This window comes from Pituophis catenifer, unplaced genomic scaffold (assembly GCF_029215685.1).
Source record: "Pituophis catenifer annectens isolate HBS135680 unplaced genomic scaffold, rPitCat1.0.hap2 SCAF_7, whole genome shotgun sequence".
NCBI lineage: Eukaryota > Metazoa > Chordata > Lepidosauria > Squamata > Colubridae > Pituophis > Pituophis catenifer.
The window spans coordinates 70,274,778-70,299,982 of NW_027256887.1; the positions used below are offsets into that span (position 1 = coordinate 70,274,778).

At 36.3% G+C, this 25,205-nt stretch overlaps 1 protein-coding gene across 1 annotated transcript in view; it reads right to left on the reverse strand.

Annotated features, from left to right (window-relative positions):
- Positions 1 to 3,541: 3,541 nt before the first annotated feature.
- TRIM24 (tripartite motif containing 24) overlaps positions 3,542 to 25,205 on the reverse strand; it is a 55,468-nt gene continuing 33,804 nt past the window's right edge. Inside the window, exons 5-19 of the mRNA XM_070947116.1 lie at positions 25,060 to 25,176; positions 22,092 to 22,206; positions 20,536 to 20,682; positions 16,745 to 16,862; positions 15,042 to 15,331; positions 14,461 to 14,628; positions 13,948 to 14,127; positions 13,382 to 13,517; positions 12,733 to 12,805; positions 10,988 to 11,156; positions 9,906 to 10,192; positions 8,569 to 8,704; positions 7,559 to 7,633; positions 5,149 to 5,298; positions 3,542 to 4,216 (exon numbers count right to left, since the gene is read on the reverse strand). Coding sequence (XP_070803217.1) covers positions 4,007 to 4,216; positions 5,149 to 5,298; positions 7,559 to 7,633; positions 8,569 to 8,704; positions 9,906 to 10,192; positions 10,988 to 11,156; positions 12,733 to 12,805; positions 13,382 to 13,517; positions 13,948 to 14,127; positions 14,461 to 14,628; positions 15,042 to 15,331; positions 16,745 to 16,862; positions 20,536 to 20,682; positions 22,092 to 22,206; positions 25,060 to 25,176 — 2,371 coding nt within the window. The 3' untranslated portion in view covers positions 3,542 to 4,006. The remainder of the gene's footprint in view (positions 4,217 to 5,148; positions 5,299 to 7,558; positions 7,634 to 8,568; positions 8,705 to 9,905; positions 10,193 to 10,987; positions 11,157 to 12,732; positions 12,806 to 13,381; positions 13,518 to 13,947; positions 14,128 to 14,460; positions 14,629 to 15,041; positions 15,332 to 16,744; positions 16,863 to 20,535; positions 20,683 to 22,091; positions 22,207 to 25,059; positions 25,177 to 25,205) is intronic.

Consider the following 25,205-nt stretch of genomic DNA (forward strand, 5'->3'; position numbering starts at 1 on the left):
AGTGAGTGGATTTCACACACCCTGAGCACCTGCTACCTAAGACATTCGAGGGGATCACATTAAAACGTGCCTTTAGAAAGGCCAACCTGTATTTAACAAAGGATAGCATAGAGAGATATTTGGGGCGGGGGGGGGGGGTGCATTCGGGGAATAATACCGAGAGAAAACGGAGAACATACTCCCGGATCAAGTGCCAGTTTCTGTTGTCTTTCAATATCATCCAACCGTTGGAATATCAGCGATCTGGCTGCATCTGGGCCAAACATAAGGGCTTTAATAGGGGGAATACCTATCTTCATAAGTTTTGTGTGAATATTGCGGGCCCAAGAACTGTGGAAGTCGTCCTGTCATAAGCACTGGCCTAAATAGTAGTCTGGAAGTCTGACCCACAGGGTCAGCCAGTAGCCAATAGCAACTTCCACAGAACAGTAGCGAGAGATGGTGTGCCAAGTTCCAAGCGGATTGCAGCATTACTCACACAGGGGGGGATTCCCATTAGATGGCATAAGAATTGACTTTGAACTGACTTGAGGAGGGAAATATTTGTTTGAACCCAAGGGGGGGGGGCGCCGTATGTAATGGCAACCATGAGAAGGTATCATGGTGTAAAGTGGCTTATGAGGAATGAGATATATTTTTATAGCATTGCAGTTAAAAAATGAAAGGGAAGAATATTCTGATGCAAGTTTTCATGAATTATTGCTTCAGAACAGTTGACCATCAGGATAATTTAAAAGTGTCACCTTTTTAAGTTTAGACTTAAAATATTAGTTAACATTGTAAAGTTTCATTGCAACAAATGACTTGACTCATGAAAAATAACTAAAATCTGTTGTTTTTTAAAAAACTTTTCAGCAAAGAAAGTGATCGTTAATTCTTGGAAGAAGAGGACATTGGTTGCTTGAAACTTGTGTGGCCTGTAACAATTCTCAAAATGTGTTCAAGATTAAACAACTCTCTCCAATACAATATCAGTATAATCATTAAAGTAACTCTATGTTTAAATCAAGTTTAAAAACTGTCACCAGAGTTTCAAGTGCATCACATAGTCAGGGCCAAATAACAAAAACAGGAAACCACAATAGTTTTAGCCAGCATGTGCATATATTTTGTTCATACCTTCATGAAATGGGAGTTTTCTACATTAATCTGCATATCTGTGACAATTCTCCCCCCCCCTTTCCTTCCCCTTCCTGGGGTATATATATAAATTACTCCTTCAAATCTTCCCATCTCTGGAATTTTGTGCATATTGAGCTACAGAGCAGAAACTTGCATTGTATTAAATAACCCACTACTTAAATATTTCTTGGATCAGTCTCCGTTTTTGCTTACAAGTTTTTTTCCGCAATGATCACATTTTTCTCAATTTGTTATAAAAACTATCCTACTGTTTTACAGTTTTAGTAACTTTGTTTCCATTATCTGAAACAAATGCAAATTTCTGTATTGATCAGCTAAATAAAGTGAACCTTACATAGATTTTTAAACACATGCCTAGCATAAAGTCATGTTTATTGTCAAGTATTGCATCTTTCCTTATTCCATTACATGAAGTTGAATATGCTGTTTAATTCCACTGATGGACAAATGAAAAAATCATTCCTTGAGAGGTAGCTAATTAATGGCTTTTATCTTGAGATTTACTAACTGCTTAAGATCTCTATATTTCAGTATTTGAGTTAGCTGTGTAATGGCTTCTTGGTTATTTCTTTCATATTTTCTTAATTATTTTTATATGATTGTAGAAAATAGCAGAAGAACGTCAGGATAATCTATTAAGCTATATATACTGAAACCTTCTGATGAATCTCTGCCAGTGGAGTTTGGATGCTCAGGATTGGTGTTCTTCTAGAGAAGTTATATTCTAGAATTAATTTAAACAAGTAACATAGTAAAGTTTAAACTTACTTCTGCAGTTATCTGAAATGAAAATACAAATGTGAAGAATGAGATTTGAGTTCCAAGAGGAAAAGAAATAAATTCAAATGAGAAAAATTAGTTAAGATAGGAGGATAATGCTTCATTTCCCTTCCTAGATCCTAATTATCCTATGGTTTGAAATGGATAAATTGCTTTCTATATCAGCTTAGGAACAGGCTTCCTGATCCAGAAATGGGTGCAATTGACACACAAAATTAATTTGTGCAAAGACCTCCTAGTCATGGCTACCCCGTTCCTTCAGCTGCAACTGAGAGTCCAGGAGCACCTCTTGATAATATACAAACTCTGAGAAAGTGTTCCCCTATCAACAATGACAACTCATCCCACTTCAAGGGGCCAAAAATCAAGCTATTTCAACTTGCCAGTTTGATAGATTTTGTCCTCCCAGGGGCCCTGAAAGCGTTCATCTTTGGTCTCTTCCTTATTCAGAAGGGACCTGTTATCCAAAACAGGACCACCATCTTCAGATACAGTAAGAGTGATAAAGCATGCTTCTTTGCTCTTAACTTTACTTGGTCAGATTTGTCCTTTGTCTTTGCCTCTAATGGTGAGTTATGTATCACTTCCTTTGCTTATCTCCCAAAAATTCTCTGTAAACCAGGCAGCCATAATCACAGAGTCCACAAAGGCATGATCTAATCAGTTCATCAATTATTTTGGACAGGCCATACAACCAGGCACAACCTTTCTGCATTGGGAAACAGTTACTGAGAACTCTAGGGTCAAGGACTGATCCAATATCCAATAGGAGCCTGGATAGCTCAACAGACAGAGCTCTGTAATTTAACACCAGCTGTCTGCAATTAAAGTAAGATCGAATCTCGCCAGGCTCAAGGTTGACTCAGCCTTCCATCCTTTCTAAGGTAGGTAAATTGCGGACCCAGTTTGTGGGGGCAATAAGCTGACTTTGTATAAATATACAAAAGTATGAAGGCTATTGCTTAACGCACTGTAAGCCGCCCTGAGTCTCCGGAGAAAGGCGGCATATAAATCAAATAATAATAAAAAAAATTATCCCACAACTTTGTGGGATAATACTCAGATCACTTTGCCATTGCCCTGAGACAAAAACAGATTCATGTGTGACATCTGCTGGGAACTTGGTTTCAATTTCACAAAGTGTATTACATCTAGCTACATCTGGGGAAGTAAAAAGTCACTACAACCTACTGAATGATAACCACCCCACCCTTATCCTATCCTTCCCTTTCAAACCCATGATGGCACATTTCTGAGATGAAATCACTCCTACACCAAACATTTTGGTGATACCTGCATGGTATGTTTTGGCAATACCTGCCTGGTCAGCCCCCTCATTTACAATCAAATTATATATGAGACAAGCTTCATTACAGGCTGGCTGGGGGCATTCAGCACAACAGTCAGAGTCCAGGGCATCTGAGGCTCCAGAGACCAGGCTCTGGACAAAGCATAGGGGCTAGAATGCAACAATAGTAATATGCACTGGTTCCTTTCCCTCTCCATCTCCTACCATATCTACCCATGCATCCATTATCATGGATTAACTTTTCCAACAGATTTCTCTTCATATGATCACACAAAGACACAAAAGCATAGATTTTCAAAGAACTTTAATTCATCTCCCCACGCGTTAGGGCACAAGTCATTATCTGGGGAAACTACAGTTTCATTGTACTTCCCAGAAACTTAGGACAATAGCAAACCATGTGCTTTTCTACCCTCCAATGACTAATGTTTAAGTATAGTAAAATTGTAAAGAATAATAATTTTGGCCAGCCACATCCTTTGGCAATTTAATTTTTTTTCTAAGTCCCCATTTTCTTAAAATAGCAATTTCCAATTCTAATTTAACTAATTGTATTTAAATTTTTTTTCCTCCCAAAACATCCTAGTTTTCCCTGGACTGAGAGTGTAATTCATTTCCAAGCAAGCATGATAGATATATGCCAACAGGGGAAGGCATTACTTCCAGTTAAATGTCCCTTATGTGTAGAAATCAATGATGTCAAAAATTATTTTTAGAAAATGAAAAATTGATAAATATTTAAGTAAAAAATGCTTAAGAGTACATATAAGCAGCTTACTTAAAAAAATGGTGCTCTTCCCATTTGAGGCGTTTTTTCCGGGGTTGCACAAATTCATCATCTGAGTCATCTGTTGGGGCTGGACTAGTTTTATCAGAATGGCAATAAGGCTGAACTGAGAACTTTCTATCTGAAAAAAATTTCTTCAAAAGTTCCTCAAAATAAGAACTTAGTTTCATTCCAGCATCAGCTACTTCAGAATCAGGCTGTTGGAAGAAATTAAATTTAATAGTGTTAGGATAATATGTTTCTAAATGAACTACATAAAATATTGCTAGACATGTTTGTGAATTCTTATTTTGGAAACAGTCAAATAAATTTCAAGGACTTTGGCAACACTTCTTTAGGATTTCAGGTATGTTGTAACTTTCATATAGTTCATTATAATATTTATAGTACAGGTAGTCCTCAACTTACAACCACAGTTAAGTCCAAAATTTCTGTGGTAAGCGAGACAATTGTTAAATGAGTTTTGCCCCATTTTGTGACCTTTCGTGCCACAGTTATTAAGTGACTCACTGCAGTTATTAAATTAGTAACAGGCTGTTAAGTGAATCTGGCTTCCCCATTGACTTTGCTTGTTAGGTCACAAAATGACCCCAGGATGTTGCAACTGTCATAAATATGAACCAGTTGCCAAGCATCTGAAGTTTGATCACATGACCATGAGGATGCTGCAACTATCCTAAGTGTGAAAAATGGTCATAATTACTTTTTTCAGTGTTCTTGCAGCTTCAAACGGTCACTAAACAAATGGTTTTAAGTTGAGGACTACTTGTACTGAAATGGCAAACAAACAAATTTTAATTTGTAATTAGATATATTATTTCTTAAGAGAACTGGTGTATGATAATTACATTGTTCTGTAATCTATCATGGTACCAAAATTAGACTCCTGGGTAGAGCAGGAATCATAGCCGAACTGTAGGTTAGAAGATTGACATTCACACTCTGGCCACAAATGTTTCTTTGGGGTTGTGATTTTGGTAGATTGTTGCTGCCATCACTATTTTCCAAGATGTGGCTCACCTGTCATCCACCCTCACTCACATCCAGGGTTGAGCCTTTCACAATGCCAGTTAACAATTATGGTTTGTTAATAACATATGTATAAGAATATATTATACTCTTTTTTCACCTCATTAAATTCAGCACAATTTTGAAATATTAGCCTGAAATCAGCTATAACATCTTCTGGCTTTGTATACATTATGTGATGTGCTTGCAATCTCTTCTTTATTGTTGACAAATCCATTGGCTTCTTAATTATTTTGTAGTAGTCAGGCACCTAAAAAGAAATAGATAAGTATTTTCAGAAGTTTAGTTTGGGTTTGTTTTTCTGTTTTTTGGAATTAAAAAAAGGAACATTGGAGATATTTAGCCAGATGGCCATTAGGTGTACAGAAATGTATTCCTATGTCATCAATGAAAATATATGAAAAAATATATTTTCTGCTGTGTAGTTCTAAAACAAATAGCAAGCTGTATTGCAGATGATTATACATTGAATTTGTTTATTTTATTAGGCTTAAAAGCCGCACCTTGCCAGTACTCCAGGAACATACTATGAGTAATAGAATCAAAATCAAGTTGGGCCAGGAGGATTATATTTTCCCTATCCCAACCCTGCTACAGATCATCCACAAGAGCAATAAATACAAATTCAATTCCATACTTCTACACCTAGTCTGAGTCCTAATAATCTATTTCCTCCAAGTCTTTGCCATGGCAGCTACACCACCTCTAAACAACTATCCTTCCAAAAGGAAGACTAGAGACTGGCTAGTTAAAATTTAAAATTGCCAGGTCACGCAATGGCTGGGAGTGTATTGCCACCGCCACCTTCAAGGCTGATGGCACCATGGATTTCTGGTTGGGGCTGAAAATGTTAGCTGATCTCTCTTCTTGTTCCTTGATTCTTTTTTCCTTTAAGTAGCATGATCCTATGCTACATGGCAGTATTTCATCAAACTGGTAAATTAAGAATATTTATTGTAATGTACAACCAGCTATAGCTGATTCTTTTATTCTAAATACGTCAACTAGAACCAAGAAAGCTAAGTGAACTACAGCTGTATCACCCGACCCATTTCTATCAAAAGCAGCAGAAGACGACATCCTGCAGATTTATGAAGCCAAAAGAACTGTTTTTCTTGAGCAGTTTCCACAGAGCCTAACAAAAATTTAAACAGATTGAGGAAGTCTCTAACCAAGGCGTCAAATGAAAAACCAGAAGATGACAAAATGTGCTAATTACAATCTTTTAAATAATTATATTACTTTCCTGCAGTTTCAATTATGTAGAAAAAAATCTGTATGATTGACACAGAGAATATTCCTAAACAACCTGCAGTATAGAATTTATGGAGATCTTCTTTTTCTGACTGCTGATTTCTTAAATTGGAAATGAACATCTGTATAAAATAACCATAACCATACAAAAAAGTCTGGGGTTGGAGAACCAGTATAAATAGTTCTACTGTTCAATTTCTGTTTGTAATTGTACATATAAAAGATGACATTCTACACAGAACTAGACAAAAATCAGAAAAATCCTAGGTATAGTGGGGTTGTAAAAAGAATATAGTACCTATCATCCTAATTTTACTAAGGAGGTTGCAGACAAGAGAAGAAGCTTTTCCAAAGCATACAATTTGGCTAAAACTGCACAGCTGCAGTTTAGAGGTATGTGGTTCCTGCTACATTTTCTGTTAACTATCAGGAAGAAGTAAAAAAGAGTTTCAAAATCAGCTGGGGTTTTTAAAAAATGGGACTTAAAGCTGATATTTCTGTTCTTTTAGACTTTTATCTATTAACAAATAATAAAGTGTCATCGTTCAATTTTAACCAGCAAAAACCTTAATATAAAAAAAGAAACCCTTTTTTGATATTAAGAACCTACAGTAGGGCACGTTTTATTACTGGGTGGTTTTCCTTCAATCCTCAGGAAAAGCAGTTTCATGTAAGTTTAAGAACTTAAAGAAATTGGATGAGATTTCTTTAAGAGATTGGAAAACCATTTGTCTGAAATGGTATAGGATTTCCTGCCTGAGCAGGGGGTTGGACTAGAAGACCTTCAGGGTCCCTTTCAACTCTGTTATTCTATTCTATTCTATTCTAAATTTGGAAATAAACTGCAAAAGGTTTGAGTGGAATATTAGTTTTGGAGAGTTCTTAAATGGACTAAGGGGCCAGATTTGATATAAAATAAATTTGATATAAAAAAAAAGATTGACTGGAAATAAGGTTATGAAATAATACGTGGTTTGTTTAAAATCCCCTTAAAATAAATGAATATTCTGAATGTAGGAGTAAAACATTCTTTCCCTGGCAAAATGTTATGGATTAGAGAAAAATATGGTAAGAGGGACCTTGAAGGCTGACTACTAGAAGCAACTGGAAAGAACTAAAGATTATAATTAAGGGAGAAGACAAAGTATTATAGAATGGAGTCAGTGTATTTTTAAACACAATACAAAAATCTTCTTGTTTAACCAATAATGGGTACAAACAAATATCAGTGATTAGTAATAAAATTAATAACCTACCGTGGGAGGAACTGGATCTTGAAAAGCAAGGCTCATTTCATGGCAGTAAAGGTACAGAAGTAATCTTTCACATTTCTATATATTGGGACAGAAATAACTAAAATTATTTAGGACATCATCTTGAAAGTTTACAACAGCATTGTAAACTATATAAACATGCAATCTTTAACATAATTTGCTCAAAACCTTGACTTTTTTTCTCATCCCTCGATGGATTTTTTCCTACCAATATTTTTAGTTTAATATTCACAAATGTGAAATATCTCATTTGAACTTCTGAGACAACAGATATTTCACTAATAAAGGCATATTTCATAAAATTATGAAGGATTAGATATAGCAAGTTGAATATTTCATATTTCGTACCCATATGTTATTTGTATATTTTATGGTATTTATGTAAATATGGTATATTTATTAATGGCATATTTCTGAAGCAAAAGAAACTCAGGTTTACATTAACATAATATTTCAGAGGCACATACTGCTCTGATTCTAAGTGTTGAGTAGTCTAAATTGGTACATATGCAATTTATCCAGATATCACTGTTAAAAAAGTGCTGAAATAGATAACATTAAAATCATCACAACAGGACTCTATAATAGTTAATAAAGAAAAGTTCGAACGTTTGAAATGTACATGTGCATGGCTAATAGAAAATCAGAAGAGTTGAACCTGTGACGCAGTATTGCAGGCTAGAATGCATATTGCTGGCTAACTCTGTCCGTAGTCTGGAGTTTGATCTTGACCATCTAAAGGTTGACTCAGCCCTCCCAAGGTTGGTAAAATGAGAACCCAGATTGCTGGGGGCAATATACTGACTGTAAATCGCTTAGAGGGCTGTAAAGCATTATGAAGCAGTATAAAAGTCTAATTGCTATTGTTACAATGCTATTACTATCTGTATTCTTGTCTCTGATTCTCAATACTAATTAATTCATTATTTTTATTATCTTGCACTTTTTTTTCAAAATTAGTTTGTAGAATTAACACAATACAATGAAATTACCCTCTGATCTATTGGTGCCAAGCCTGGACCACCTTCCAGTTTTCTTTTTTCTTCAGAAACATGGCTTGAGACATCACAATCATATTCTACTTCGGGTTTAGACAAATCACGGCAGAATGTACAAATCCATTCGCCACTGGGGGAAAAAAATGAAAAAAGAAGATTGACATAAGCCTCCCATTTTTGCATTCTGAATGCTTGTAAGCTAATTCTTTCACCTATCTTTTGCAATGAATGTTAAGTTAATACAGTGGTTACAATGAAGCCAATGATGGAGAAATTACGTTGTTCAATTTTGAGTTTTTCTGTCAATCAGATAGAGAATCCCCAACCACTAAAATGGTAGCTATTAAAATAGTTATCCTTAAAATAGATACAATTACTTTTGAGTGGAATCAAATTGTTCAAACATTAAAATTCTTCTCAAATGAAACTGAAAGACACAAAAGGTCAGATCGACTTGTTTCCTAAATGATTACTTTATGGTTTTATGGGAAAGAATAAGACAGAAGAGTAGAATGTTCTTAATATGCCACTCTCCACTTGCCACCTCCTCCTCCTCCCAAGACCACAATAATCCATATCTTTGCTGCCATAGTAGGCCTGTGTGAATTGTTCTCTCTTCTCAAAACAGGAGAAAGAGAGCTATCTAGATGGTAGAAAAAGCTGGTAAGGGCCATTCCCAACTAACTTTGACAAAACTATTTTCTTAGTAATCCTTAGACAACAAGAAAACAAAGTATTGGTTAAAATTGCTGCCCTTATTTAATTTATTTATCATATTTCTACACCATCCAACACACTTGCTTGCCCACACCTATTGAAAGAAAGCACCAGAAACAATACCATGGATACCTTTGGGGTTTAATTGGGAGACTGACTTACATCTCTTAATGATTAACAGCATTAAATGGAAAACACAGTTCCCACAGAAATATAACCAACTCAAAAGAGGTGTTCTCCTTATATAATATACATACTTAAAGCCTATTATTTAGTTGTATAACTGAAGTTGGAAAAAATATTGAGACAGTTGATTTTAAGCAGCATTCTGTAACAAAAAAACAAAACCACTATTCTAGATTTATTTATTATACTTTAAAATTGGAACAAATACAGCTGTTGCATCCAGGTGCATTTATCAGCCTATATAAATATGGGCAGGAGCTAAAGATTGGAAAACTTTCTGCAATTGCACATTACACAGTGGTATCTTGTTTTATACATCCACAGACTAAACCTCATAATGCAGATTCCAGTTTAGCTTTAAAACCAGATACAATCATTTAAATAATGTTTGAGTCCATGCCATAGATGAGAATGGCTTTAAACTTTACCTTGGAAAATTCCTGAGTGTAGGAACATGACATGAAAGATGGAACACTTTGGGACATTTATCACAACACAAAAGTTCTCCTCCATTCTGACATACTGCACACCAATCCTCGTTAGGATCATCATCTTTTCTGCCATCTTCACCATGTGGAGATCCTATCCATGTTGCCTTGCCATTGGATGGCTGGTCACCTGTACTGTCTGGTGCTTCTGTTCTCAACACGGATGCTTCAGAGGAGAGGTTGCTATTCAGTAACAATGAGGGAAGAATGGCTCTTGGGAATCTGGACTATAGACAAAAAAATGTCTAATTTCATCAGAATGAAGTATCTTCTTTGCACATGTTAATATATACACAGAGAATCATGCCTCTTTGACAAATTATACGTATTATCTAGCCAGTTGATTCAGCTAGATATGCCCTTATCAAGAGTATATTATATCAAAGATTTGAACATATATACCTTAGATTTTTAAAAAAGCCACCAAGACTTCATTAAATATTTTTCATCATAGCCTTATATAAAATGCTTCTGTGGAAAGAAAATCAACTCCTCCTACCACATAGTCTTCCTGTCTCAATCAGGACAAAAGTTTTAAAATCACAAACTGAAAATGCAATGGGAAACATGAATGTAATTGGATGAATATTCTGTCCTGTCTGATCTAAACCTGAAAACTTTTTGCTAAAATAAGGAAAAAGTTGCTTTCCATAGAGATTTTGATGAACAAATGGTAAAATCCCAACTGAACAGGGTGCTTGTCTACAAAGCACTATTTCTCAGACACTGGCTAAATGCACTTTCTTGGAATTTCTAGAGGGCATGCATTTATGTATTTTTGAGGAACAAAGGCAAGGTTTTCCTATATAAAAGCCTTGCAGGGAAAGGGTCACCATATCTGCCTCTGGTGGCTTTGGGGCCTTTTGGCCATAAATAAAATTAACATTGATTGATACTGCACTCTCCAAATAAACATCATTTGTTTCTAAGATTTCTTTAGCAGAAATATTGTAATTCAACTAATTTATAAAACAAGTTAGTGCCCTTTTGTATTTAAGATTATTTTTCATAACTGTGATTACATTTTGATTACGGGATTCTTCATCTGTTTCCTGCTTCACTGTGACAACTGGGAAATCATAGTTCTCACTTGGTACACCAGATTCTTGTTTTATTCTGATAGGCTCTAACATGACCACAGGGACTCTCTGGGTTGAATCTGCACCTGATGGTTTACCAGAAGAAGTAGAGCTATAAATGAAGTAAGAAAAAAAGAAAAGATCAAATAGATTATTAAAACAGGTTTTGTACTATTTGAATCAGAGCACAACACTGCTTTCAGAAATGATTGCTTGTATAAGGTGGGAAAAATCAATCTGTGCCATAATTTTTCTATAAAGTTCATAGTTCAATCTTGATAACACAAAGCCTGATTAATGTAGTAGTGTGACTGAAATTATGTTTTAAATATTTTTGCATACATTTCAACTACACTGAATACATTTCAACTACAAAATTAAAATGGGTGTATTATCATACAAAATGATAAAAAGGATAATAATTTCCTTAATTGTCTATATGTATTTTTGCTTCATCTAGGTAAAATATTTTCTGCTTTTTTTAAGCCCTAATTTTTAAATATTTAAAATCTAACCTTTCCAAAGAATATCATCTAAGCTCTTTTTAATTAACAATACTTACATTTCTCTTGTTTTTTTGTAGAAGCAATATAAAATTTATCTTCATATCATATATCTTCTTTGCATAAATTATGGTTTGTGTATTTTACCTTGTATACTTATCTCTACCAGATTAATATACATTGCTGGCTATTGATGGGTGTTCCTGTTTCATGGCCATATTGGTTCGGAAATTCTTAAAAATATAACCCCACATCCCAAAAGTGTAAAACTTAAGGAAGGCACTGGGACATCACTTCAAGGGCATCGTTGGGGTGGCCTGGGGTGGAGATGTACAGCTGGGTGTCATCAGCATACTGGTGGTATCTCACCCCAAAGCCACAGATGATCTCACCCAGCGGCTTCACATAAATGTTGAACAGAAGGGGCGAGAGGACCGATCCCTGCGGCACTCCACAAATGAGAGGCCTCGAGGTCAACCTCTGCCCCCCTGCCAACACAAACTGCGACCGGTCGGAGAGAAAGGAGGAGAACCACTGTAACACGGTGCCTCCCACCCCCAACTCTTCCAGCCGGTGCAGCATGATACCATGGTCGATGGTATCAAAAGCCGCTGAGAGGTCTAACAGGACCAGAACAGAGGAGCAACCCCTGTCCCGAGCCCTCCAGAGATCATCAACCAACGCGACCAATGCCATTTCCGTGCTGTGCCCAGACATGAAACCCGACTGGAATGGATCTAGATAAGATGTTTCCTCCAGGAATTGCGGAAACTGTCGCGCGACCACACTCTCAACAACCTTCACCATAAAGCGAAGGTTGGAGACAGGACGGTAGTTGGCCAATATTGCAGGATCCAGGGACGGCTTCTTGAGGAGAGGCCTCACCACCGCCTCTTTCAAGGCGGTGGGGAAGTAACCCTCACTCAACGAAGTGTTGATAACACCCTGGAGCCAGCCTCGTGTCCCTCCTGGGAAGCCAGTACCAAGCAGGAGGGACACGGGTCCAGCAAACATGTGGCCGCACTAAGTCTCCCCAAAATCCTGTCCACATCATCGGGAGTCACAGCATCAAACTCCTCCCAGATAACATTCTCAAGACTATTCCTCGTCACCCTGCCCTGATCTACCCAGTCAGAGTCCAAATCCCCCCGGATCTGAGCGATTTTGTCATACAGGTCTGCTTACCTGCCTCGACTTCCTACGCTAGAGGCACTGGGTGAACGCATTGGAGGATGGACACCAGAGACAGTAACCGACCCTAAATCATCAGGGGAAAAATCATCAGGTTAGAAAGAAATCCTTGCATAATACCTATTAATATTTGAAATACATATTAAACGGCACTTTAAATATTATCAAATCATCCATTCTTCAGTTTCAAAAAACAAAACTTCCAGTGGCCAAGATGAAGGATTATTTTATTTTTTTCAAAGAGTTTCATTTTTTTGTTGTGGTCTAGCTGCTGATACCTTTTTTTAAAAAAAAATATATAATCAGCATTGCCTTCATGATTGCCATAATCCTCCCCCATTTACTACTTAAGCTACGAATCTCTACTTTTTATATTCATTTAATTCTATATGCGGTTAAAATTCTTTATCTTTTCTTCTATTATTATTATATTGTCTTTTTGTAAAAGCTCTACAAATCTTTCTATAACTTCCTTTTCACTATAGTTATTTGGCAACCAGCAAAAGCGTTATTTCTGCACTAGATATATTATTTCCATGTGATTATGTATTTTCACTAATGTTCTCCTTCCCAATGCTTTAGATCTTGTTTGTGCCTAACAGTGTAATAATAAGAGTTTTAAAAATGATAATAGCTGCCATACCAGAAAGTCCTGGAGATGGAACTGAAGAGTTAGGAGACTGCACAGTTTTGCGTGAAGATTGTTTGGTTTGGGTGTGCTCTGCAAATGCCTCTCTCTTCCCAATACTTTCCAATGGAACACTTCCTGAACAGTCAATCTTAATATAACGAGAGACAGTAAGGATTCTAGATAGGAAAACATTATCTCACTACTTTTCAACAAAAAGCAATTACAGTTTCCTTTAATTACAAAGTGGACAATCTTGTGTTGAAAGTTATAGGTGTTTGGGACAGAAGACTTTTAAAGAAAGTCTTTTAAAGAAATTTAAAGGCTATACAGATGCAAGCTCTTAATTGGCTGGAAAAGTCATTAAGAACATAAACACATTGGAACTTGACTGAAAAGTATTAGAATATTAAAGACACTTCTAGAATGTGCTCTAAAAAGAAGTCACTACTTTATGCACTAGCTATACTTTAATCCCAAACTGTATGGCATAACTCCACCAAGTTTTGTATTAGAATAAAGCAGCATGCTGGAATAATAAACCTTTTAAAAAAAGACAAAAAAATATAGCATTATCTCACATCTGGTAAAGAAGGCAAGATACAGGAACCACCCATTGTTGAATTAAGATCAATCATAGATGGAGCAAAAGTCTTCCCATCATTTCCAGCAGCACTATTAATAGTGGGACTGGAGGGAGTTGAAGTTGTACTGCTAGCACTCGATGAAGTAGCCAAAACTTGACCACTGTGGATCTGCCACTAGAAAAAGGGAGAGGAGGAAATAATTTATTTCCTAATCCATGTACAAGAGATATTAAAGCTGCATGAAATGTTGTGGACAAGGATTAATAACACTCTGCTTAATTATTATTAAAGTTGATAAAAGTAGCTCTGAAATGAAAGTGTAAAAATTATTCCAAATAATAAATACATAAGCAAACCAACAAACAAAAATGTGCCTCTTTTCCAATAATATAACTTTTGAGCTGACTAATTTATCTTTAGATAGCAAAATAGATTGGATAACATATTTTAAGTTCTTTTTTGGATTGTATGAGATATAATATTATATATCATACATGGAGAATGTACCTGTTTAATGGCTTGCTGTGCCAAAATTGCCATTTGCAGTGGAGATGGCTTTACAGATGCATGTGGTATGCTTTGATTTTGAGGAAACTTCACTGGCTGAGCCAGAGGAATTGGTCCTATGGATTTGAAATTGTGATTCTGAAAGTTTACCAAACGTGGAGGTGGCTGCTGGAAAGACAAAAGCAACATTCTTAGCTAACAGGTCATTAGTTATAACAAATATTTTCCTAAATGTTGGGGAAAGAAATTATGAAAGATAAATTATTTTGGGGGTGGTATTCATTTCCAACATAAAGCAGTGCAGTCTGAAAAAATAAGAGTTTCACAATCTGTTTAAAGGGGAAAAGTTACATAGGAGCCTGAAAAGGGAGTGACTTAAATCTATTAATATTTTAGGAACTCTCGAGGGGCCCCTGAGCTCCTAGGATGAGAAAAATTATACAGTTATATAGTGTAGTCAAATGCACAAAATGTTAATCTGTGTAATAATGTTTTTAATGCCTCCTTGCTAACTTTACCTTTTCCTCTGAATAAAGTCAAAATAGCTAAATGTTTTCTACTCTGGACTTGCCCTAACTTACCTGAGGAGGTGGAGGAGGTGGTAGTGATGGTGGTGGAGGAGTCTGGTGCACGGGTCCTGCAATTCTAGGTTCTGGGAGACCCACGGGACCTGCCCTCCGCTGTGCCTGCTGCCTCTGAGCAAGCACTTGCTGCTGCATGTGCTGAAGTCGAAGTTGAGCTAAACTGATCTGCGTTGGGAACTTGGATAGTTGATTTGAAGATAAGCCACTTTGTGGCTGTATGTTTGGTTCCGTCACGGGGCTTTTAGGCATATGAGGTGGGAGTTCACTATCTTCAATTACCAAAGAACCTGAATAAAGATAATTTTATTTATAAGTTACAATTTTATTACAGATAACTCTATCACAATAATAGCTATTCTTTCTGGCATCATTGACAGCCCTCTGTGTTAAACATCCATTGTTAATCTAGAATTACTTAAGACATGATTTAATTGCTTGAAACAATATAAATGCATTAAGGTATTGGCCAGGCATTTACAAACTGCCAGGTACAGGTAGTCCTCGACTTACAACAGTTCATTCAGTCACCGTTTGAAGTTACAACAGCACTGAAATAAGTGACTATGTCCGCTTTTCACACTTACGACCTTGCAGCATCCCCATGGTCACTGATCAAAATTCAGATTGGCAATGACTCATATTTATGACGGTTGCAGTGTCCTGGGGTCACGTGATCACCTTTTGCGACTTTCTGAGAAGTAAAAGTCGATGGGGAAGCCAGATCACTTAACAACCGGGTTACTGTTAACTGCAATATTTCACTTAACAACTGTGGTAAGAAAGTTGTAAAATGTCGGCAAAATTCATTTAACAACAATTCATTTCACTTAGCAACAGAATTTTGAGCTCCATTGTAGTCATAAGTTGAAGACTACCTGTATATATTTGGCAAATGTCTAATTAATAGGGCACTCTATTAAATTATCAATTTTCCTATATAACATCACTTCAATTGACAAAGTTGTACACTTTGGGATACATAGTTGTAAGTTGGGGTCCCCAACCCCCGGCTGCGGCCCACTACCAGACCTTGAGCCTTTTGAAACCAGGCACGGAAGTGGCGGGCGAACATGTGCATCCCCATTTGCACGAGTGGTGGGTGTATATGCATGTGTGCTTGCCCACTGCACACAGGGAATCATCCCCTCCCCCTGCCAGTCTGCAGTGTCAAAAAGATTGGGGAACTCTGTTGTGACTGATGCACTAAACCAGGGGTGTGACACTCATGGCATCATGATGGCATCATGTGACGTATCGGGACTTTTCCCCCTTCGCTAAACCAGGTGTGGGCGTGGCCAATGCATGATGCATCTGGCCCGCGGGGCGGGAGTTTGACAGCCCTGCACTAAATTATAATGATGCATAGCTGGAAAACCTATAGCCAACTGAGACATTGTTTCATCTACAAATAGAGCAAAACAAGATGAGTTTACCAGAACACACACAAAGAATGCACACTGCCACGTACAATTTTATCTTCATATAGGATTTCCCATGATAAGAGGTAGAACGGAGGGCAAACCAAAATGAAAAATGTGTATTGTTACTCAAGAGTTCTTGAGTATCTTGAGTTCAATAAAATGTGTATTCTACTTATTTCAAAAAGTACTTAAAATAAATCAAATACAATTATTTAATGTGATAAACGTATTAAATAATATAAAGTTTCTATTAACAAAACCAAATGGAGTTCATCATACCTAAGTTGAAAATATTTTGGGCCCAGAAACTAGGATCACAGTGAAATTGAATGGTAGTATTAGATACTGGTAAGGCATCACACCTTGCCCTAAGGAGGTATCGTAATCGGTATGTAATCTAGAAAAAGAATAAGATTATATTAATATTAAACTATCTCAGTGTGACAGAACATTACAGAACATGACTCATAACTGGTGACATATGGGGAATAGCCCATTGGTCACTTTACATTAAATGTCCTAGTAATTTTCATGGGACCATCTATTGACAATCAAGGAATATGGAAGACTACAATTTGGAATGTTAACAGGAATATAAGGTAAAGAGCCTGAATTAATGAATGAAACAAAAAAAGATATTTTATTTATTTGTTAAATTTGTAGACACTCTGATTTCCAACAATTCTACTGGGCATTTTTGAAACTAAGATAAAGATGTAACAAATCAAAATAAATGATCTACTTTTATGCAGGGCAGCTGAAGAATCCAGAGAAAGAAATGAAAGTTTAGGTTTAAAATTATGAATAATTAATATAGAGAAAAGCTGGGTCACCTGGATTATTCTGGAATCCATTGGTTCCTATTTTCATGTGCACCAGAATAATCAGATTACATACTTGGACTGTTGCATGATAGTTATAGTAATATTATGTTCCAATGAATTGTGATCATGAAAGTATCAGGAATGTGTTTTGGGGGAAAAAAGTATACAACATTCTGAATAAATGTGATGCAGGAAAAATCATTCTGTTAAAAGACACAAATGAATGAGTGAGAAGGCAAGTATAGAAGTCTAATTTGGAGAATCAATAATTAATGACAATGGTAGTTGTTTGGGTGAATAATTGCTCTGAAACAGACCTGTTTGCTTTAAAAATATCATTTAAGCATAGGTCATGGTGCTCAAAGCTCTATTGGATTGGAGCAGCGTATAAACCCACATAAATAAATTAAAACAAGTGCACACATGACAACACTAAATGGATTTAAGTGTCCCTAAATTGATTATTTATGATCATATAGTGAACTAAAAGCTCTGAGTGTGAGATAGGCCCATATGACAGAGTGTCAAGAGAGGATGTTGAGGAACAATGGAGATAATGGAAGAAAGGAGTGAAACAAAAGTAGTGAGGAAACTGGAGTGAAAGCAGAACAACTGTAGGAAGACAAAGTAGGAATCATGTAAGAAAATAATTAGAAGATAGTATAATCTCCTAGCAGAATGAAAGAAAGAGGACTTAAGGAAAGATAATATAAAACAGTTTGTTCAAACTTGGCAACTTTAAGCACCCAGAATTCTCAAGTCAGCACAAAGAAAAAATGAAAAAGACATTATTTGAAGGGATTAAAAATCGAGATTCTTAAAAGTTAAACGAAGATAAAATTGGATTATTTCATCAAGGTTACAGTAGATATGTTGTTATCTCTGGTAAGCCTTAATAGATTTTTGCTGACTAGGGCTTTAAGGATTGGCTTATAGGTAAGAGATGAGATACAGATTGAAGAGATCATCTATTGTATTTTAAGATAGCAACAAGTTACTAACACATTTATACTTGTGATGAAGGGGAAAGTCGTTTCTTTCAAGTAAAACTGCTATCAATATCTTCCGAGTGTTTTCTTCATTATGCTAAACATGCCTAATTTCCTTAGCCAATCATTGTATGATTTAGTCTCGAGACCCCTTATCATTTTTGTTGCTTTTCTCTGTACTCTCTGTACTCTGTCTCTGTACTCTCACAGTATTCCAAGTCTCACCAGTGCAGTATAAAGTGGCACTTCCCATGATATTGATGCTATCGCTCTGTTGATGCAGCCTAGAACTGCATTGAGTTTTTTGGCAACCACAACATATTGGTGACTCATACTGAAGCAGTGATCCACCAGCACACCTAGATCCCTCTCACAGTTACTAAGATTGAGCCAGGTACCCCCTATTTTATACCTATGCATTTTGTTTTTCTTTCCTAAGTGCAGGACCTTACTTTTCTCACCACTGAACTTCATCTTATTGGATAGGGTTCAATGCTCAAGTCTGTCAAGATCAGAGGTGGACAGTTAATTCTCCCAAGGGGCCACATGAGAAACTGGGACTGTGTTAGAAGGCTGCCACTGCTGATGCCCCGCCCTCTGCCCCACTCCTTGCTGACACCCTGACACCTGCTGCTCCACCCTCCGGCAGAGTGTTGCTAAGTTTGGGAGCAACTTGTAACCTTTCCTGTTGGCTTTCCTATTGACATTATTTGTGAGAAGCCAGCAAGGAAGGTAGTGACTATGGCTCTCCCAAATGCCCAGATAATTACGTGATTACAGGTTTCTGTGATGGCTGAAGCTTCAAGGATCAGTACATCCATTTTTTCAGCACTGTCACAATTTTGAATGATTATTGAACAAATGGATGTAAGCTGAGGACTATCTGTATATCAGTTATATAAACATTTGAAAGGAGAGATTGGCACAATAGGAATATCTCTCAGCTTTCCCCAGCTGTCTTCCTTTGTGTATGCATATACAGTTTCTACACTGGCATTTTGCTACACAGAAAACTAAAGCTGCAAGTTTTCTAATGAACATAATTGTGATGTTACATAAACAACTAATAGCAAAGTTTTTAGAAAGGTTCCTTTTTTTTAATGGACCAGAAATTAAGAGTGAAAATGAGTAGAAAATCTAACTTTGCTTCACATGAGCAAAGGGAGCACTTGTGCAAAGAACATCAGTATACCTCTCAAACAGAAACATACAGAATTGTGCATACTTTGTCTTAAAATGAAGTAATGGTATTTGTTATGCACGTACATAAGCAGAAAATAAAATTACAATACAATTTATGATGGCAGTAAATAAAAAAGTAAAATGATGGGTTCTAACTTCTATAAAATTGTTCAAAAACTATTTTAATTATATTGTGTAGCTTATTCACTGCTAATCCTGGTGTAAACTGAAACCATCCTGTTGATCAGGATTCTGATAACTCTCATGATTGGTCTAAAAAGATTCTAATGTTGAAATGAAAGAAATAAAATTCAGGTCTTAGCAAGGCCTTCCGAGTTGTGGAGACCTCAATAAAGTAGTCACAAGCTTACAGCTAAACATATGATCATAACCACAAGATGTGTACACAAGTACTTTTGTAACTTCTGTACCTTATTTCTTGTAAGCAGGGTTCCAGTTATGTAACTAAGAAGCCTATCTATGCTTGCTTGAAATTGCATTCAGGGTTCTTCCAGCCTTATGGGAGAACCCATCTTTATACAGCATTGTATAAATGTGACTTAGAGAGCACCTGGTCTCTGCCTCTTTGTTCGCACCAAGCCACACCTGCTCCCTGCTTGACACATCACAACTACTGTAATAATCTTGTCCTCTTCAGATTTTTACATTTTCATTATTCTTTTCCACTGCCTCAAAAGATAGCTAAGTTATTAAAAAAACAGGAAAAACAAAGCCGATTTCATCTGAGGATATCAAGAATAGAAGAAAATGATCCTCCTCAACATAATGATAGTAATATGAACACCTTTTGTGATGAGAACAATTTCACAAAGTCGACAACGTCGAGATTTCAAAGTTTTTTACTATACATTTCTCCAGAACAGCATTTTCTTCAAACTTCAATGCTTCTAATGTAAGTTATACTTAAAGCAGAATTTAGAAACTTAAAAATATGAGCTTCCATTATAAATTATCTTGTCCATACTGCTGCAAATATATCTCTGAAAAAGAAGAGCTGGAAAAATCTGAAAAACCGTGTAAGGATTGCAAATTCGATCTAACGATTTATCCATACCAAGCGTTTGCTGTACAATAAGGCTGTGCTGCTCCCACTGGAGACAGCCCATTTAGAAAAGTTCATAACGTGTTCCAGTTGTTTAGAAAGTCCTGACACTTCTTGCTGCTGTTGTAAAAGCTTTGCCCGGTGTTCCTTAGCTAGACACTGCAATTAAGAAAGATAGGGTCATGATCATTTCTGCAGATCAAACCACTAACTTACTCTACTTTTGTGTATAATCACATTCCATCTCTTCAAGAGAGTAGACCAGAGTCAGCCTTGAACATTTTATCATTAATATTGAAATCCTTTACTATATTAATACTTAGGCAATCTTTGATTCAAAGGCTATTTCCATTTTGCTTTGTATTAAAACAAATAAAAACTTATTTGAACAAAAAATACTGGGATAACAAAGACTATCCAATTTTATTTTAAGTTTTTATAGATAACATTCCATTTATCAGAGGAAAAATGATATTACATGTAGTCCTCGATTTATGACCATTTCTTCAGAGACTATTTAAAATTACAATGGCACGGAACGAATGATGGGTCATGACCACGCTCAAAATTCCAGCTGTCTTAACACCTCTGTGATCTCATGACCATGATCTGGATTCTTGGCAACTGCCTCACATTTATCACTGACTATAACATCACATGATCAGAGGATCAATGCTTGTGACTTTCCCTACTGGCTTTCCCAGAAAGTCAATGGGGAAGAGACTTGCAGGGAAGATTGCAATCTCATCTACCAATTCTGAAATCTTCCAAAATGCATGATTTTGTTACTGTTTATTCTTTAAATATTTTAATAATTTATTTTTTTATTTATTTTATTTCAAATTTATATACCGCACCTTCTCCCAAGGGACTCAGGGCTGTGTACAGCCAGACAAAAACATACAATACAAACATTAAGAACAATTAAAAGAATATATATTAATTTGGCCCCAGTTTAAAATGACAAACCAATTAAAAATTAAAAATTTAAAAATATGTTAAGCCAGTCCGGCTTGATGAAAAAAGAAAGTTTTAAGGGCACGGCAGAAGGCACCAAGGTCTTGGATTCTCCTTATCTCAGGGGGCAGCTGGTTCCATAGGGTAGGTGCCCCCACAGAGAAGGCCCTCCCCCTGGGGGTCACCAGCCTACAGTTTGGCTGATGGCACCCCGAGGAGGCCCTCTCTGTGGGAGCGCACGGGTCGATGGGAGGTTGTCGGTAGCAGCAGGCGGTCTCGAAGATAGCTAGGTCCTATGCCATGGAGCGCTTTAAAGGTGGTAACCAACACCTTGAAGCGCACCTGAAAGACCACTGGGAGCCAGTGCAGCTCGCGCAGGAGCGGTGTTATGTGGGAGCGCCATGCAGCTCCCGTAATTACCCGCGCGGCCGCATTCTGGACCAGTTGGAGCCTCCGGGTACTCTTCAAGGGGAGCCCCATGTAGAGAGCGTTGCAGTAGTCCATAATAAAATATGATATACCCAGATATTTTTAGTCATACATAATATAAACATCATGTACTTTGCACTAAAGACCACTTTAATACTGTCCCTTGGGAAAATAAAATCTACCTCAAGCTGATGTAGCAGAGCTTTTCCCTTTTTGTTTATTTCTACCATCAATGTGAAAATAGCAACTTTAACATCTTGTTCCACCAGTTTTTGATTCCGATTCACTTCATGGATTCTATAAAATGTAGAAAGACTATTTAGTGTATTTATAACAGTACAGTGATCACAATTTGTGATGTTGCTGATGTTCAGATCTTGATATTGTGCAAAATATCACAGCAGCATATAATTAAGAATAAATCTTCAAGCTTAACTCCTGATGACTTTTGCATATATTTAATTTTCTTGACAACAATATGAAGTACTTTGCCTCCTTTAAAATATCTTTTTCAAATTTCCAATGTAGTCTATCTTTTTAGTTTCCCATCTAATTATTAACCAGTTTGAATACTGCTTACTTTTCAAAATCAACCAAGGTTGCTCAAATGCTACTTCCCTAAACACAATTTGCACATTTCAAAACAACTCAAAACAGCACAATGCAGCACAATGTCATTTTTTCTTGGTGTCAAGAATATGATTAACAAAGTGCAATATGTACGTACTGTACGTATCTGGGATGTCATGGCAGTGTGGTTTGTTTAACATAGGTATTTAAATAGTAATGTCTCTCTATTTGTAGGATGTATATATATATATATGCACACCAAAATATACAAGCGATGTGTGTGTGCCTATATAAAAATACAAACCAAACAGATTTTATAATTGCTAAAAGTCATTCTAATATGTCAGTCAATTTCTTTAAGCTTCAAGAAAACATTGGAAGACTCTGGAAAATATTCTATATTAAAGCAACTAATAACTGTCAAAACCTAGTGTACGCAGCCCTGGCATCTTAGCTCTTTCATTATTCTCAGATTCTTTTTTAAATACTAGCTAGGTGCTGCAACAGGTTCACAGAGAATATGGACTCATACAATTCTCGTTTTGCTTAGGAGAATGTGTGTAGTACTGTATTAAATTATGTGCAAAAGTTACTGCACCCATTTACTGTGACATAATATGCCCCCATCTCCATCATGCACGATTAAAATAATTTTACCTAAGAGTGCTGCATGGTTAGGTGACTATTATAACTAGAAGGGAAAATGGAAGGTATCTCTAATAGATAATCAGGGAAATGTTTCAAAATAAACCAAAGGGGAATAGGAAATTAAATTTTACCACTGATGGGTTTACAAGCGTAGAATGAAAAGCAATGCCTCCAGTGGTATAAGTCACCAACAGTACTGACATATTCGAAGCTCTGATGCATTATTTAGCATTATTCACTTTAATTGGCATGAAGTTGCTACTAGAAACGGTGATGTTACTATGTTTATAAAATGGAAGTCTGCAGTGAGTATTCATCAGGTTAAACAACACTGAATTTTTGACTGTCGAAGGAGTCTTTCCATTTGAAATTCATCACCAAACCCAGGTTGTTTATGGTGATGACTGTTGATGGGAGCACTGGCCAAAAAATGTAAAGATGGTAAATCAGGAAGAGGTGATTTGTGCCATGAACAATAAAGTAGACAACTTGTGACAGCAACAGCTGAGCTTCACACCAGAAATGTTGATGAACTGATTAAGGACAATTGGTAGATCACTTGAAAAAAACTTGCTGCCAAGCTTGGCATTTCATAGGAACATTATGTTCTTCTCTTCAGTATCAGAAAGATTGTGCAAGATGCTCCTCACATATTTATAGCAGAAATGAAACCTTCAAGAATTGAAATTTGTTGGCAATTGTTGCCATACTATAAGAATGAAACTGATGAATTTCTTCATAGAATAGACTGATCATTATGACCCAGTAATGAAGCATCAGTCCACAAACATCATCACTACGTTTCACCTGTGGAAGAAAAATTCAAAAACTAGGCTTTGACAGGAAAACTCATGATTACAGTTTTTTGGGATGCAGATGGTGTTATCCATATTGACTATCTGGAACCAGACATCACTATGAACTCAGAGCACTATAATTGATACTCAAAACTTTGAAACAATGATTAAGCAGAGTTCAGAAGCACAAGAATGAAATGTTTCTGTAACATGACCACAGTAGGCTTCACACATCATAAGCCACCCATGAGGCAATTGCGAACTTGGATCAGATTGTCTTACCCCGTCTGCCATACACTCCAGACTTGGTGCCATCTGACTTCTACCTTTTCCCAAAAATAGTTTGTGGGCATCTATTTTTGACTCAAATGAAGATTTGGAAAGGACTGTCAGGACCTGGTTGAAGAGACAAAGCGTGGAGTTCTTTCATGATGGCTTTAAGAAGTTTGTCCATTGTTGGGAGAAGTGTGTAGTGAAATGGTGGAGGTTGTATGAAGAAGTAAATATAGGCAAAGAGCCCATTTCCTGGAATATTTTCCTGTTTAATTTATTAGAATACCACTATTAAACTAAAATTATGAAGGCAAAGGCATTACTTTTCATTCAACCCTCAGTTTTCTTTTTTCCTTTAAAAATATCTGGGCAGGTTTATAGTCACACAACAGCTCCTCTCCTCCATACTCTCTTCTGATTATGATTTTTATCAGACCATGCAAGCTCCAAGTTACTTTTGCAAAAATTATTACATTTTAGGTAGCATGATTTAGGGTAGGAATTCGTTTTTTCTTTCGCTGTGTCCATTGCATTCATCTTGCTTATAAATAACCTGCAGATATTTACTTGGCCACCGTAGGAAAAGATTTATGCTTTGTTCTGATTAACTGCCATTTTTATATTATTAAAACATACTTAGAAATAATTACATTCAAAGTCTTCCAAGTTCAAAATTATCTCACTCTGATTCTCTTTTATGCATTTTCATATGCATATATTAAACTCATTATTCTACATGTCAAATTTAGAGAGGTAAAAATTAAATGAATCCAATTACTAGGAATAAAACTTCATTTCAAACATGAAAAAGAAGCTAACTGAAATATTAAAATATTTAATACTGCAAAATAAAACTCAATACCTATTTTGAATCTGCTCCCCTGTATATTTTATATACTTGCTTTTTTCCATCAATTTTGTAATAAGAGTGTCAATTATTACTTTTTGATTCTGAAAGGCTTCTTCTATAAACTGGTATCTGCGAAAGAAAGAAAGAAAGAAAAAAGA